The sequence below is a fragment of the Pseudorasbora parva genome, chromosome 4 (assembly GCF_024679245.1).
Source record: "Pseudorasbora parva isolate DD20220531a chromosome 4, ASM2467924v1, whole genome shotgun sequence".
Classification (NCBI taxonomy): Eukaryota; Metazoa; Chordata; class Actinopteri; order Cypriniformes; family Gobionidae; genus Pseudorasbora; species Pseudorasbora parva.
In genome coordinates, this window is record NC_090175.1 from 8,780,343 (window position 1) to 8,794,585 (window position 14,243).

Here is a 14,243-nt window from a genome sequence, read left to right on the forward strand (position 1 = left end):
TCTTATATTAATATAAGATGTCTTCTTATACTAAGCACAAGTAAGAAAATTAGTCTATAAAATTAAAATCTCTTCATTAGTATCTGATAAAGCCGAGGGTAACGCAGATATGACGCGATTGACAGGCGACTCCCTCAAACGCTGTGCTGAAACGTCCCGGTCTTTAGTTAAAATAGCAAATTTACTCACAATTTACAAATAGTTGGACACATTTGGGATATTGTAAGAACTCAACTGAACAAAATATATAACACTGGCCTTGTGTTTTTTGGATATTTTACTGCAAAAATACTACATAGTGCACCTTTTAATGAATTGATGTTTTCAAATCCAGTTAACATTTACAATTGCAAATGTTGACTGGACTAAAAAAGCCGAATCCAGTCAATATTTTATAAAAGTAGGCTAAGGCCAACACAATATTTTACACACAATATTTTACCATGGTAAATAGATTTTTGTTTGTGCTGTTGAAATGGGCTGTTAGAAACATTTGATAATAGCCTATATCAGAACAATATTTGTGAAATTAGAGGTATTTTCGATGTTTTGTTTATGATGGTGGGCCCTATCTGCATTATAATGAGAAGATGGATCCTACAACACTTACATATTACATATTTAATATACATATATAATTCATGAACATATGTAGTTAATTATGGCATTTAATCTGCCTAATTAATGAATACGTACAAGAGCTTGTTTGACTACACGGAAGGATCTGTATTGCTCGTTAGATTTCGCGGAAGGATTGAGATCAAAGGACTTCGGGAGTTTGAGTTTCACCAGAGAGCAGCAGCAGCTATTTTGAGGGTGCAGTTCACGCGTCAGGTAAGTGTTAATGATTAAAGACAAACATGTCGGACATAGGCTTGTCTGGAGTGAAAGAAGTAAATTAGAAGTAAAAATATCTAAGGGAAATAGGGATTATTTAGGCCTAAGTTCACTTGTCATCGAATAAATGATTTACGTTACGTTAATGTGGTCTTTAACCATGTTTAAGTAATAATACATCATTTTGTTTAAACTATAGTATTTTAGATTTAATCTCAGCGTGTTGTGTGCTATTTTTGTGTCAGACAAACTTTCTCTCATTAGCTATAGGCCAAGGTGGGGATTTTTATAAGAGCAAATTTACTGAAACATGTCAAACGTGTAACTTAATGTAGGCCAAATAATGTATGCTATTTAGGGTTACCTGCTTGTGTTGAACATGAGTTTTCGTGTTACAACTTTTGAAATTGTCCTGTGAAGTTAAGGGAACAACATAGAATACTTTGATAAAATGGCGCTCATTTCATCGTCCTCACAAGTGGAACGAATTCTAAACAGCGTAAGAGAAAGGAAGGACGCCATGTAGGCCTACTTTGCAACATAGGGTAAAAAAAAATACTTTAGTTTGCAACTTTAGTTTAGTCACACATGCAAGTAAATTCTTAATATTGATAAAATGTATAAAGAATATAATTAGAATTTTTTTATTTATTATTTTTTCTCTTTCTTTCTCCAACAGGGTGTGACCAAGATATCCATTGATGCTTTGTAGTTGCAAAGTTTCTCATCCAAGCCAGTCAGTTCTTCTTAAAGGGATAGTTCACCCAAAAATGAAAATTCTGTCATTTACCCTAATTTTGTTCCAAACCTGTATGAGTATCTTTGTTCTGCTGAACACAAAATAAGATATTTGTAAGAATGTTCGTAACCCAGCAGATAGAATAACCATTCACTACTAGCCTAGAAATCTAGACGCACCCTAGCGGCAGCAAATTTAATCTGCCCGCAAGTGTCGTCTAGGAACTCTCAATACCCTTCTGAGCTGTAAACGTCAAACTCTTGCCGGGCCAATCACATCGTGTATAGAGTCGGCGGGCGGGGCCATAATGACGACGGCAGAGTTGCGTTTGCGTGCTTCTAGTAAACACAGAAACTGGCGAACGGCGGCGGTCTTTCGAATCAGCTTTGACCGCGACTCTGGAAGACTTGGAGTTAAGCTTTTCTCTGAGAAAAGAACAAAGAGCGGCACTGAAGTCATTCTTAAAAAGGGAAGATGTGTTCGGAGTTTAGCCGACCGGATACGGCGAATGTTTAATCTGTCAACGAGCTCTGCTTCACCTTCGTTGCTCTGGTTGGTGTAGCGCTATCCTATCGCGTGCAGAGGGAGTTTGAAAGACAACCGTTTATCCGCCCCTCGGATTGAGCCGTCAATGGGGAGTTTCCAGACCAAACATCTTGATGTGGGTCTGGCTTGTCGGGCTAATTCACTACCATAGATGGGGGAAAAATACTATGGTAGTAAATGATTGCTCTATCTGCTTTGTTACAAACATTCTTCCAAATATCTTATTTTGTGTTCAGCAGAACAAAGAAAATGATACAGGATTTGAACAACATGAGGGCGAGTAAATGAGGACAAAATTTTCATTTTTGGTGAACTATCCCTTTACCAGCTGAAACACTGAGAAGTAGCAAGAATGCTCCTCTGTATCTACTTTGACTGTGTGTGTATTTTCAAAACTAAAGGTGCATTAAAGAAAAGTGACAAGGGCTTTGGTCATTTTTTTATTATTTAAAGAAACTTGAAATGAGTTCTTATGAAAATGTATTGTTTGTATGACATGTTATAAATGCAGATGATACAATGTGCTTTAACCTGTTTTTATCCTCTCTATAACATGTGACTAGTTCCACTGCAATTTCTACTAACGATTAAAACCATTTAAAAATGAAACCCCTAATTAAAACGTTTTAGTTGAATTAATTATAAAAACAGGTTAAGTAAACGTACATTTTAAAGTTGAAGTCAAGTTTGAGCCAACTCAAAATTATTAATTCAATTAACTTTAAAAATTATTGAGCAAACATACATTTTAATGTTGAAGTCAAGTTTGAGCCAATTAAAAAATATTAATTCAGGTAACAATTTCTAGAACGAAATTGATTGAACGTAAAAAATCTGTGGAACTAGTTACTAAATAATAATTAGTTGAAAGCACTAGACATTTTTTACAGTGTATGAATGTAGCAAATACAATGTGTACATATTCACTGTCAGAATATCACAGAAATGCAAATAAAATTTAGGCATATAAACAGCGCAGGCCCGTGCAACATAATAAACAAAATAAAAAATGAATTATTTCAACAGATTGGGGTTTCAAGGATACAGAGGTCTGCTGATCTTGAGATTAGGCAGTGTATGCAATGATGGCAACAGGCTGTGTCAGTCTTTTCACTTCTGACGTTCAGATGTCAGAATATGTGAAGCTGGTCTTTATGCTGCAGTCCCGGGTCCCCTGAAGCCTGATGAATCCTCAACTATGACCACCGCACGTGTATAAATCTAAGATGTTTACGACTCTCAAATGTGGCTCAAAAATAAACAAATAAACTTAATCAGTAACAGAAAACCGCATTGATGTATTGTACATTTAACGCTATGGCACGTTCTAAATGCTGTCTCATTACAACTGTATAACAGATACTCATGCACGTCACTAACTTAATAGCTCACATAATCTGGTAAACAGTTCTCATATTACATAAAACATAATTTAGCAGAGGTAGATCAAGCAAACTGATTAAGTGATATGAGCACTCAAATGAAACTCACGTTCTTCAATGACGCAGGTTCTAGAATCATCATGAAGGCAACTTCGGCGACACTTTCGGGATAAATAAACACCATTCGCAGCCAATCAGGATTACAAATATTTCCCCTTGCAGTTCACAAAGTGAAAGCGCTGCAGAAAAGGATCTTAATCGGTCTTCTTTGCGCGATCTCAGATTAAGCCACACCTCCTTAACCCAAACAAATAGCCAACATAATAGCTGTACAGCCCTTATAATAAAGGGGACACGAACTCAACATGGGCTTTTTAACACAAGGCATTACTTTTCTTAATAAAACACAATTTGTCACCTTTTAAGGGAGTAAAGTATTATTGTAATGCGTTAGGTTTCAAAGTAACTTCCCTAACACTGACTGCAACAGATGGATCGTTTGTTAGTTATGCATTAATCCAGATAGCTAATGGGACCCTGTAAAGCATTAGACTGTGATTATATGACGTTCTGGTCTGTAATCGTCCTGTTGGCTCTTTTGGAAGCAGAAGATCTGACCTGTTTGAGGTGGGTGGGGTGCCTGCGGTCCTGGGTAGGGTGCCTGCGGTCCTGGGTAGTTCATGTCTGTCTGGGTCGGCTGAGGACCGGGATAAGGAGGGGGTGCGTATTCCTTCTCCATTATTAAAGACCTGGGAATGAGAATACAGGAAGATGAGCAAATGGAAACAAGATGAAAGTCCTTTTTTCTATTTCCTATAATCTAATTTCCCTATATCTATAGTAAAAACCACACGCTATGATAGTGTTGACTTAAAAATGCTAATTTGAATAAAATCCCTTCATGTACTTTACATATAACAAAAGCGTAACTCTTATTTCATGTAAAAATGTATGCTCGTACCTGTATGTCGTGGGGAACCGTTCAGTTGTGTTGCTTCACTGAGAGAGCGTTTAGTGGGATATGGATGGCTGTGAGTGAGAGAGAGGGTGTGGTTCAGCATACAGCCCGTCATAATTACAGGAAAGATAACTCTGACACTAGCTGTGTAGATAGATATTTGGTCGGTTTAATTATGCCAACCAAATTTTCTACCCCTTTTCCATGACAATAAAGAGATAGAAACTGTCACTGTCAGTTTAGCTATTTTTCCACACATGCTGTTTAATGTTAAAGCAAATGTCAGTAGACATACAGTACTTGTGATTTAGATGATACAATCCATGAACATATTAATTAACATATTAATACCAGGACTAATCTACGTTCATTTGGTTTGGTTTTGAGGGACTCTTAGTTTGTATGTCCTTTTTTCCTGTTGGTTCCTTGTTATCGGCTGAATCCAGAACCGCGCCCATACCCTCAAAAAGGGCATTTTTGGAAGGGACATCCATTTGTAGTGGTGTCCGAAACCATAGTGGACATTACTGAGTGCACTCATTCAATCCCACATTGCACCGCAATAACAAATGCACAGCCGATGTACACACAACAGCTGTCCGAATTCTCGTTTTCACTCACTCCTTTAAGTGAACTATAAAAGTGGACTAAGGCCCCATATACACTGCATGGTTCAAGTGACCCAATTCCGATTTTTTCCTCTCATGTGGCACAGATCGGATATGACGTGAACATGCATGCAGGAAAAAAAACACATGAATTCCGATATCCTCAGATCGGATTCAGGCCTCACTCATTGTGGTTATAAATCCGATATGATTCGGATGCGTGCATTTGCGTCTGCCATGTAAGTGCCAGTGTTGCCAAGACCGCGGTTTTCATGCGGAATTGGGCTACTTTACCACAGTTTTGAGTTGCAATTGGAGTTTTGTTGTGAAAACCTGGCAACCCCGTCAAGGGCTCTCCTCTTTTTCTCTGCCTTACGAGAGAAATGTGTTGCCGGCCTTTAAAGATGTGTGGAACAGTGCAGACAGCAAAACATTGTACAATCATTTTGTCTGAGTCCATCGCATATCGCGCTGTTTTACTTCCTTTCACCGGTTAAGAACGTCTTGGGCTGTTTCGCCAGTTTACAGTGTAAATGCAAATATCGGATACGGGTCACTTTTGAAAAGATGATGTAAGCGGGTCATCAAAAAAAAATCGGATATAGTCACCAAATCGGAATTGTGCATCAAGACCTGCAGTGTAAATGCAGCCTAATATAGGGATTCAGCCCAAGTCACTAGACAACCGATTATGTTGTACACCTGTTTCTAGTTGAGTTCTCTTGAGAGCCTAAAACAGAGGCTGCCTCTGAAATCGCATACTTCCATACTATATAGTAGGTGGAAAACACTATGTGACAAAAGTAGTATGTCTCAATTCACAGTTTTCATAAATAATCAAGCAAAAAAGGACCCAGATGACCTCCTACTTCCGGTGAGATACTGAAGTGTGCATACGATGGATAGTTTTCAGGCACAGAAATTGAATAAAGTAAGCAAATGTAAAATAACACTGCATAATCCTCATTGATTAAACATCTTTATTAATTAATCCTTATTAAAGTCAGTCAAGTCACCTTCATTTATATACACATTTCACAATATAGATTGATTCAAAGCAGCTTTACAGTGAAAACAGGAAATTAAAGGAAGAGAGATTATTTAGTTATGGTCCAGCTAAAGTACGTTTTTGATTGATTCATTTCTGTTGTAAAAAAATAATTAGCTATTTACTTTGGGGCCACTTACAAAAGTTTTTTGTTTTTTTCATTATCTTTTGTTGTTTGATTAAGATTTGATTAACTTTAAGAGCGAATGCACGGATCCGATACACTGATAATGTTACACATTCATTTACTTTCTCGACTGTTTACAAGTTAAAGAAACAACAATAGCATCCCGACCCTTGTCAGGCAAGAACGAGGAGAAGAGGATAATAAAATGGCGGTTTGTGCTTTTTCGGTTTATCATTGCTCATAAAACTTTAATGTGATTCACCGTTTTGGAAGAAAGTTTCCATTAGAGATGAGCTCTGTTGTAATCCATTTAGATTCAAATGAGACCGGCAATTCCTGGAATTAGTCAGTTATTAACCTCAGAGAGAGAGAGAGAGAGAGAGAGAGAGAGAGAGAGAGAGAGAGAGAGAGAGAGAGAGAGAGAGAGAGAGAGAGAGAGAGAGAGAGAGAGAGAGAGAGAGAGAGAGAGAGAGAGAGAGAGAGAGAGAGATTTTCAAAACCCCTTTTATTACAATTCACAGAAACCAAATAAATATCACACAATGCCAAACAACACCATTAATATAAAACCAATAAAAATCATTATTTTCTAAAAGAAAGAAAAATACAACTCTTCTTCAACAACATCACAAAGAGTCTTATTTAGACACCATATTGCCTTAATTGATGAAAAATCATGCATTAATCTATAATAATGATAATCCTATTAAAATCCTAGATTTTACTTGATTAAAAAAAAGAGAGAGAGAGACACATTTGGTGAGAGGACATTCGGTGAGATTAAACCTTTTCCTTATCCTTTCTCATGCAGTAAACACTCACCTAAAGGATTATTAGGAACACCATAAACATACTGTGTTTGACCTTTGACCGCCTTCAGAACTGCCTTAATTCTACGTGGCATTGACTCAACCAGGTGCTGAAAGCATACATGGTGGTCATAAAGGGATGGACATGGTCAGAAACAATGCTCAGGTAGGCCGTGGCATTTAAACAATGCCCAATTGGCACTAAGGGGCCTAAAATATGCCAAGAAAACATCCCCCACACCATTACACCACCACCACCACCAGCCTGCACAGTGGTAACAAGGCATGATGGATCCATGTTCTCATTCTGTTTACGCCAAACTCTGACTCTACCTGAATGTCTCAACAGAAATCGAGACTCTTCCGACCAGGCAACATTTTCCCAGTCTTCAACTATCCAATTTTGGTGAGCTCGTGCAAATTGTAGCCTCTTTTTCCTATGTGTAGTGGAGATGAGTGGTACCCGGTGGGGTCTTCTGCTGTTGTAGCCCATCCGCCTCAAGGTTGTGAGTGTTGTGGCTTCACAAATGCTTTGCTGCATACCTCGGTTGTAACGAGTGGTTATTTCAGTCAAAGTTGCTCTTCTATCAGCTTGAATCCGTCGGCCCATTCTCCTCTGACCTCGAGCATCAACAAGGCATTTATTGCATTAATGAAAAATTTAACAGGTGTTCCTAATAATCCTTTAGGCGAGTGCACATTCAGAAGTGCATGAAATACAACAAGCTTTGAAAATCATATCTGGAGTTTGGCTTTCTTATCAATCTCTGATACTGTTATTAGGGGACACATAAGGAAATTATAACTTATATATAGGCTAAGCTATATATAGTATAGCTTTAGTCAAATTTTACTTTAATTTTTAATTTTACTTAAATCCAAAATCCAAGGTCTGTATATTTTTGAGTCAAAAGTCTTAAAATAGGCCTTAATCTAGTAATGTTGAAAGAATGAAACATGAAACTTACAATTATCTCACTGTGTGTGTGTGTGTGTGTGTGTGTGTGTGCTTGTTTATTACATTGTGGGGAAATGTCCTCACAATGTAGGCTAATATAAACCTGAGATCACTTACATTGTGTGTGTGTGTGTTTGTGTGTGTGTGTGTGTGTGTGTGTGTGTGTGTGTGTGTGTGTGTGTGTGTGTGTGTGTGTGTGTAACGCGTCCATAGAAACCGGCAGTATCCAGGCTACAGAATACAAACATTAGGCGACATCGACCGCTACACGAACCGATAAATCTCTTCCACACAACGATTTCAAACGCAGCTAGGCTAATTAATACTTTTTAATTTACACCAAATTATGATGTCATCCCAGGTTTTAGTGTCGCGACCCCATTTTGACACGCGGGCAGTGGCGCAGAATGGCTCTCTGCCGCCGGTCACCAGCCCGGAGACCACCGTTAAGGAAAATGTTTACGCGGGTACATCTGCCGGTCTGGCCACAGCGGGCTACCGGAGCACCAAATACACCCCCAGCGAGTGGTTCGCCAATAACTCTGCTCTATTAAACCGAGCCGTCGCGGACCGAAACCACGCGGAGAATATTTGCCACGAGTCCAAAGCGCTGAAAGCGGAGACCGACGCCGGGACTTTACGCACGCAGACCGAGGGCACCAAACACCTGGGCGAGCGGCTGCAGGACATCCACCGCTGGAGATCCGAGTTGGAGCTGCTTATCGAGCGGCAGGCCGCAGAAACAGACCTGCTGATTGGCTCCAGGAGGCGGCTGGAGAAAGCGCTGGACGCCACAGAGATCCCCTTCGCCATCGCCACGGATAACCTGACCTGCCGAGAGAGACGCTTCGGGCCGGATTTAGTGGAGGACCCGGTGGAAGAGGAACTTCTAAAGGTATGGAAAACACAAATAATCCAAATAATTTTCTATGGAAATTTGTCTTTGGCTCCCCACAAGGTGGACAATGGTAATATTTAGATGTTTGTTTATTCTTTGCTATTTTAAAAGAGATTATAATAAAAGATTTATAATAATAATATACAAGTTTTTATATAATAAATCAGTAAAGTGCCCTGCTAACAATTTGTGGCTCCCAGAACGTTAGTTTTTGATTCCCAGGACGTTCTGGAAACATTCCCAAAACATGTAGCCATATTTGTAACGTTTTTTTTTGTTAGCCAGGAAAGCATTACAGAAATAAACGTTTTTTTAGGTTTGCAGAACGTTCCCCTTATAAATAACCAGATGGAGGATTAATAATAAATTAATTTTTGATTGATTTTACCCATCAATCAAAGCTAGAACTTGCACTGTAACAGCTTTTACGTTAAGCGCCAAATGGCATCAACACATTAAACATACATTAAAAAAATAAATAATTATAATAATGTGACTAATTAGAATAACATTAATTTCTTACCAATGAATTAGAGGATCGACGTGCTTCTCTCGCTTTACTCGATATAGTAATTATAAGTAATGATTTAATCAGAGGTATTTAGCCTTATGGTTTTCATTCTACGCTTTTTACCTTGCCTTTAAAAAAATGTTTTGCTATAAAATTGCATTTGCAATGGAATTATAAAGCATTTTTTACTGAGCTAATCCAGATTTTAAAATGATATCTGTAACAAACAGTCTCTGCAAAATTGACTTCCACTGAAAATCCACTGAACATTCTAAGGTTTTTTTAGGTTGCAAAAAAAAAAAGAACCCACATAGATAATTAATAATTTTATTTTTTAATAAATATATATTTAATTAATAATGAGCAACAAGCCATATTTATTTATATTACTAGTATTAGGAGCTACTGTAAGGAAGAAGCCATTAAACACAAATAAGCTCAATATGAGAACACCAGATCCTGAGACATTTGATGATTTCTGACAGGAGGTGGAGCTGATCAGAAGCGTCCAGGCCCTGCTGAAAAAAACTCTGGATCAAACTGTCACCCAGATCAGGCCAGTTATCCCAATTATTAATCTCGCTTTAATTCTGCTGTCATCAGAAATTGAACATGTTGTCATCATTTACTTCCTTTGAGACTACAGACTACTTGATCGGATTGCAGATTAAAGTCATAAACCTGTTTGTGTCTGCCAGGCTGAACCGGGAGGTAAAGCAGACCCTTGAGTTCGACTGGTCTGATAAACAGCAGGCCTACACCCTGGATGACCAGTGCGGACGCTACAACAACCGGAGCACGGACACACAACAGCATCCCAGCTCAGCAGTGCTGCAGGACCAGTGCGTGCCAAACACAAACTGTGTGTTTTCATTTCACACACACCCTTCACACTACATTTCAGCATATTAAAGGAAGTGTATGTAGGATTGGGGTCAAAACTGGTACTGCAATCACTTTGAAATGACTCTAGAGCGGTGTATCCCCCTCCCCCTGACTCGAGGTTGCCAGATTGGCTGCAGGATCAGCAGAACGTTTGTAGATCTGCAGCTGCGGTAACTAGAGCAGATCTGGCAACCCGGATGCCTAAACACTACTGACTCCGTGATTGGTGGATAGGTGGAGGGCGGAGCTTCAGGCCAAAACACAACATGACATCATCAACATCAGATGAGCTGCAACAACAACTTTATAATGACAATATCCTGGCCGGACTACTGTTGTCAGTGATATAAGTTTTTGAAATGAACATGATTTCTTAATGTTTAGAGACATATCAGGGCCATTTTATGATTCATTGAAATACATTTCTCACATACAGTTCCTTTAAAGGTGCTGTTTCTGCCTGACCTGATCATTATGAACAGTTTTTGGCTGTATCTGGTTCTCGATATTGCATAACAGATCGCAGCTATTGCAGTGAGAGCATCAGTGTTTCTCTATAGGGTGTGTGATGAGGAAGTGTGGCGTAAGTTCACTCGGGATAACCTGCGGCTGGCGGAGAGAGAGGAGACGGCGAGCCAGGCCTTGAGGCGTCTGTCTGAGCGGGTGCTGCAGGAGACGGCTGAGGACCTCCGGGCGCAGTGTGCTTCTGTAGATCAGGCGTTCATCCAGCGCTGCATGGAACTGAGCCAGGCCAAAACACAGCTGGAGCTGCACCTGGGACAGGCAATACACACCTATACAAAGCAAAGCCTATACATGATCACACAAACACGTGTACAAATGATCACATACACTGTAAAAGAAAAAAACGGCAGCTGTGGTTGCCAGAACTTTACAGTAAAAAATTCAGAGAGAGTTTCAACGGAACGCAAATTTTAAAGGGCTAGTTCACCCAAAAATGAAATTTATGTCGATTCATGATTCGGATCGCCAGTGTCACGGGATTTCAGCAGTTTGACACGGGACCGTTGTCATTTCGATGCATGTATTTTCGATGCATACGCTCTCGGACTAAATATAAAATATCTTAAACTGTGTGTGAAGATGAACGGAGGTCTTACGGGTGTGGAACGACATTAGGGTGAGGAGTTAATGACATACATTTCATTTTTGGGTGAACTAACCCTTTAAGGTTGAATAACTCTAGCCTTGAAACAAGTATGTGAACTTGTATCCTAAATACCTGAAAACATATTGTGGTATTGTAATGCTTTAGTACAGTCTAAAACTTAAATTCAAATAATACAATAAACATTTAGCTGCATGTGCATAACTGAAATAAAAAATAATAATAATGTTTTACAGTGTATGATAAAGCCTATATAATCTTCAAATTTCTACTTCATACAAAAAAATATGAATTGACAGGATAAAACTTTGATTTCTACTTCATACAAAAAAATATGAATTGACGGGATAAAACTTTGAACTCTATGGATGTTTACCATGTGTGTGTAATAGATTCTGGATCAGATCGGGGCTCAGGAGAGGAATATCTCATACTTGCAGCAAGCTGTGCATGATAAAGAAGCTCCACTCAGAGTAGCTCAATCCAGGCTACATTACCGAACCTTCAGACCCAATATTGAGCAGTGCCGAGACCAGCCGCAGCACAGGTACACACACACAAACGCTCACTCATTACTCGCTCATTAACTCACTCACTCTCACACTTGCACACTCACTCACTAACTCACTCTCGCACACTTACTTACTCGGGCACTAACTTACTCTCACACATACTCACTCGCTCACTAACTCACTCTCGCACACTTACTCATTCACACACTCTCACACTTACTCACTCGGTCACTAACTTACTCTCACACTCACTCGCTCACTAACTCACTCTCGCACTTAGTCGCTCGCTCACTCACTCGCACACTTACTCACACTCGCTCACTAACTCCCTCACACACTTAGTCGCTCGCTCATTCACTCACTCACTCACTCGCACACTTACTCACACGCTCACTCACTCACACACACACGCTCACTCACTAACTCCCTCACACATTTAGTCGCTCGCTCACTCACTCACTTACTCACACACGCTCACTTACTCACACACGCTCACTCACTCGCTCACTAACTCCCTCGCACACTTAGTCGCTCGCTCATTCACTCACTCACTCACTTGCACACTTACACACGCTGACTCACTCACACACGCTCACTCACTCGCTCACTAACTCCCTCGCACATTTAGTCACACACTTACTCACACACGCTCACTCACTCGCTCACTAACTCCCTCGCACACTTAGTCGCTCGCTCATTCACTCACTCACTCGCACACTTACTCACACACGCTCACACATATACATGCTCGCTCACTCGCTGACTAACTCCCTCGCACACTTAGTCGCTTGCTCACTAACTCCCTCGCTCACTCTTTCACTCGCACACTTACTCACACTCGCTCACTAACTCCCTCGCACACTTAGTCGCTCGCTCATTCACTCACTCACTCACTCGCACACTTACTCACACGCTCACTCACTAACTCCCTCGCACATTTAGTCGCTCGCTCACTCACTCACTTACTCACACACGCTCACTTACACACTTACTCACACACGCTCACTCACTCGCTCACTAACTCCCTCGCACATTCACTCACTCACTCACTCGCACACTTACTCACACACGCTGACTCACTCACACACTTACACACGCTCACTCACTCGCTCACTAACTCCCTCGCACATTTAGTCACACACTTACTCACACATGCTTACTCGCTCACTAACTCCCTCGCACACTTAGTCGGTTGCTCATTCACTCACTCACTCGCACACTTACTCACACACGCTGACTCACTCACACACTTACACACGCTCACTCGCTCACTAACTCCCTCGCACATTTAGTCACTCACTCACTCACTCGCACACTTACTCACACACGCTCACTAACTCACTCTCACACGCACACACGCTCACTCACTCACTCATTTGCTCACTAACACACATTTGCAGACTCACTCGCACTTACTCACTCACTCACTCAATCACACACACACGAACCCATCTGATGCGTGTGTGTTTGTAGTCTGTTAGGTGAGGCATCACAGCTCAGCAGTACAGTATCAGCCCTACAGCAGCAGCTGTACGAGGCACGCCAATCTTTGTCTGACCTGGAGGAAAGTCGACTGACCCTGGAGAAAGACATCGCTTGCAAAACAAATTCTCTCCTCATCGACAGAGAGAAGTGTATGACGCACCGCACACGCTACCCTACTGTCACAGTGCTGTCTGGATACTGACACACACACTCACACTTCCAGTGAGCTGCAGTGTGTGTACAATTATTTTATTTTTTTGAATGCAGTGATTATATACAGTGTGTCCTCTGGTTTTAAAGATAAAAAGCAATCATTCTAGTTTTAAATGCTATAGTTATTAAACATTTTACTGCGTCTCTTTTATTTGTCATTTATATTTATTTCGACATATTTTAAATAAATTAAGAATGACCTATCATAAGTTTTTCATGTTTGCAAAAAATAAATCACATCCCTCGTATTAACAACAAACTCACTACATGCCAGTCGAAAGACTTGTCCTGTGTATATGGGCGGTTATTCACCAAAATACACTGTTAAGGACTTTTTACCTCATGCCAGTGGTGCTGTGTCTGTGTGGATGTTCTGTAAATATGTTATGTCTGCATTTGACCAGCTACCATAGCAGACACAAAATAACTTTATATTACTAACTTCTATCAAGTTGAGGTACAGAGCAAGCAAGTACATTAAAGGGAAAACATTTATTTGACACTGCAGAGTTGTTGTTTTATGCATAAAAAAAGTTAATTCCATCCAGGTAGATTGCCTTCAGAGAGAGTTCCCTTTCAAAGTGGAAATTCAACACTT

At 40.1% G+C, this 14,243-nt stretch overlaps 2 protein-coding genes across 5 annotated transcripts in view; one reads left to right on the forward strand and one right to left on the reverse strand.

Moving 5' to 3' along the window:
- LOC137072819 (cell death-inducing p53-target protein 1 homolog) overlaps positions 1-4,590 on the reverse strand; it is a 45,338-nt gene extending 40,748 nt beyond the window's left edge. For 3 of the 4 annotated variants that reach the window (XM_067440771.1, XM_067440773.1, XM_067440772.1), the window contains exons 1-2: positions 4,466-4,590; positions 4,123-4,253 (exon numbers count right to left, since the gene is read on the reverse strand). In XM_067440771.1, coding sequence (XP_067296872.1) covers positions 4,123-4,243 — 121 coding nt within the window. In that variant the 5' untranslated portion in view covers positions 4,244-4,253; positions 4,466-4,590. The remainder of the gene's footprint in view (positions 1-4,122; positions 4,254-4,465) is intronic. The other variant, XM_067440770.1, reaches the window with a different exon arrangement.
- A 3,630-nt stretch (positions 4,591-8,220) lies between these two features.
- On the forward strand, positions 8,221-14,140 carry tekt4 (tektin 4). Its single transcript, XM_067442585.1, has 6 exons — positions 8,221-8,907; positions 9,907-9,977; positions 10,120-10,263; positions 10,867-11,089; positions 11,828-11,982; positions 13,421-14,140. The coding sequence occupies exons 1-6, from the start codon at positions 8,359-8,361 to the stop codon at positions 13,632-13,634; spliced, it is 1,356 nt and encodes a 451-aa protein (XP_067298686.1). The 5' UTR covers positions 8,221-8,358; the 3' UTR covers positions 13,635-14,140.
- Positions 14,141-14,243: the final 103 nt, after the last annotated feature.

Excerpts from the sequence above, each read along its gene's own strand:
- tekt4 (XM_067442585.1), top strand. The coding sequence starts at position 8,359 with ATGATGTCATCCCAGGTTTTAGTGTCGCGACCCCATTTTGACACGCGG. Across the intron at positions 9,978-10,119 it reads CAAACTGTCACCCAGATCAG|GCTGAACCGGGAGGTAAAGC; the intron begins GCCAGTTATCCC and ends TGTGTCTGCCAG. Across the intron at positions 11,090-11,827 it reads TGGAGCTGCACCTGGGACAG|ATTCTGGATCAGATCGGGGC; the intron begins GCAATACACACC and ends TGTGTGTAATAG.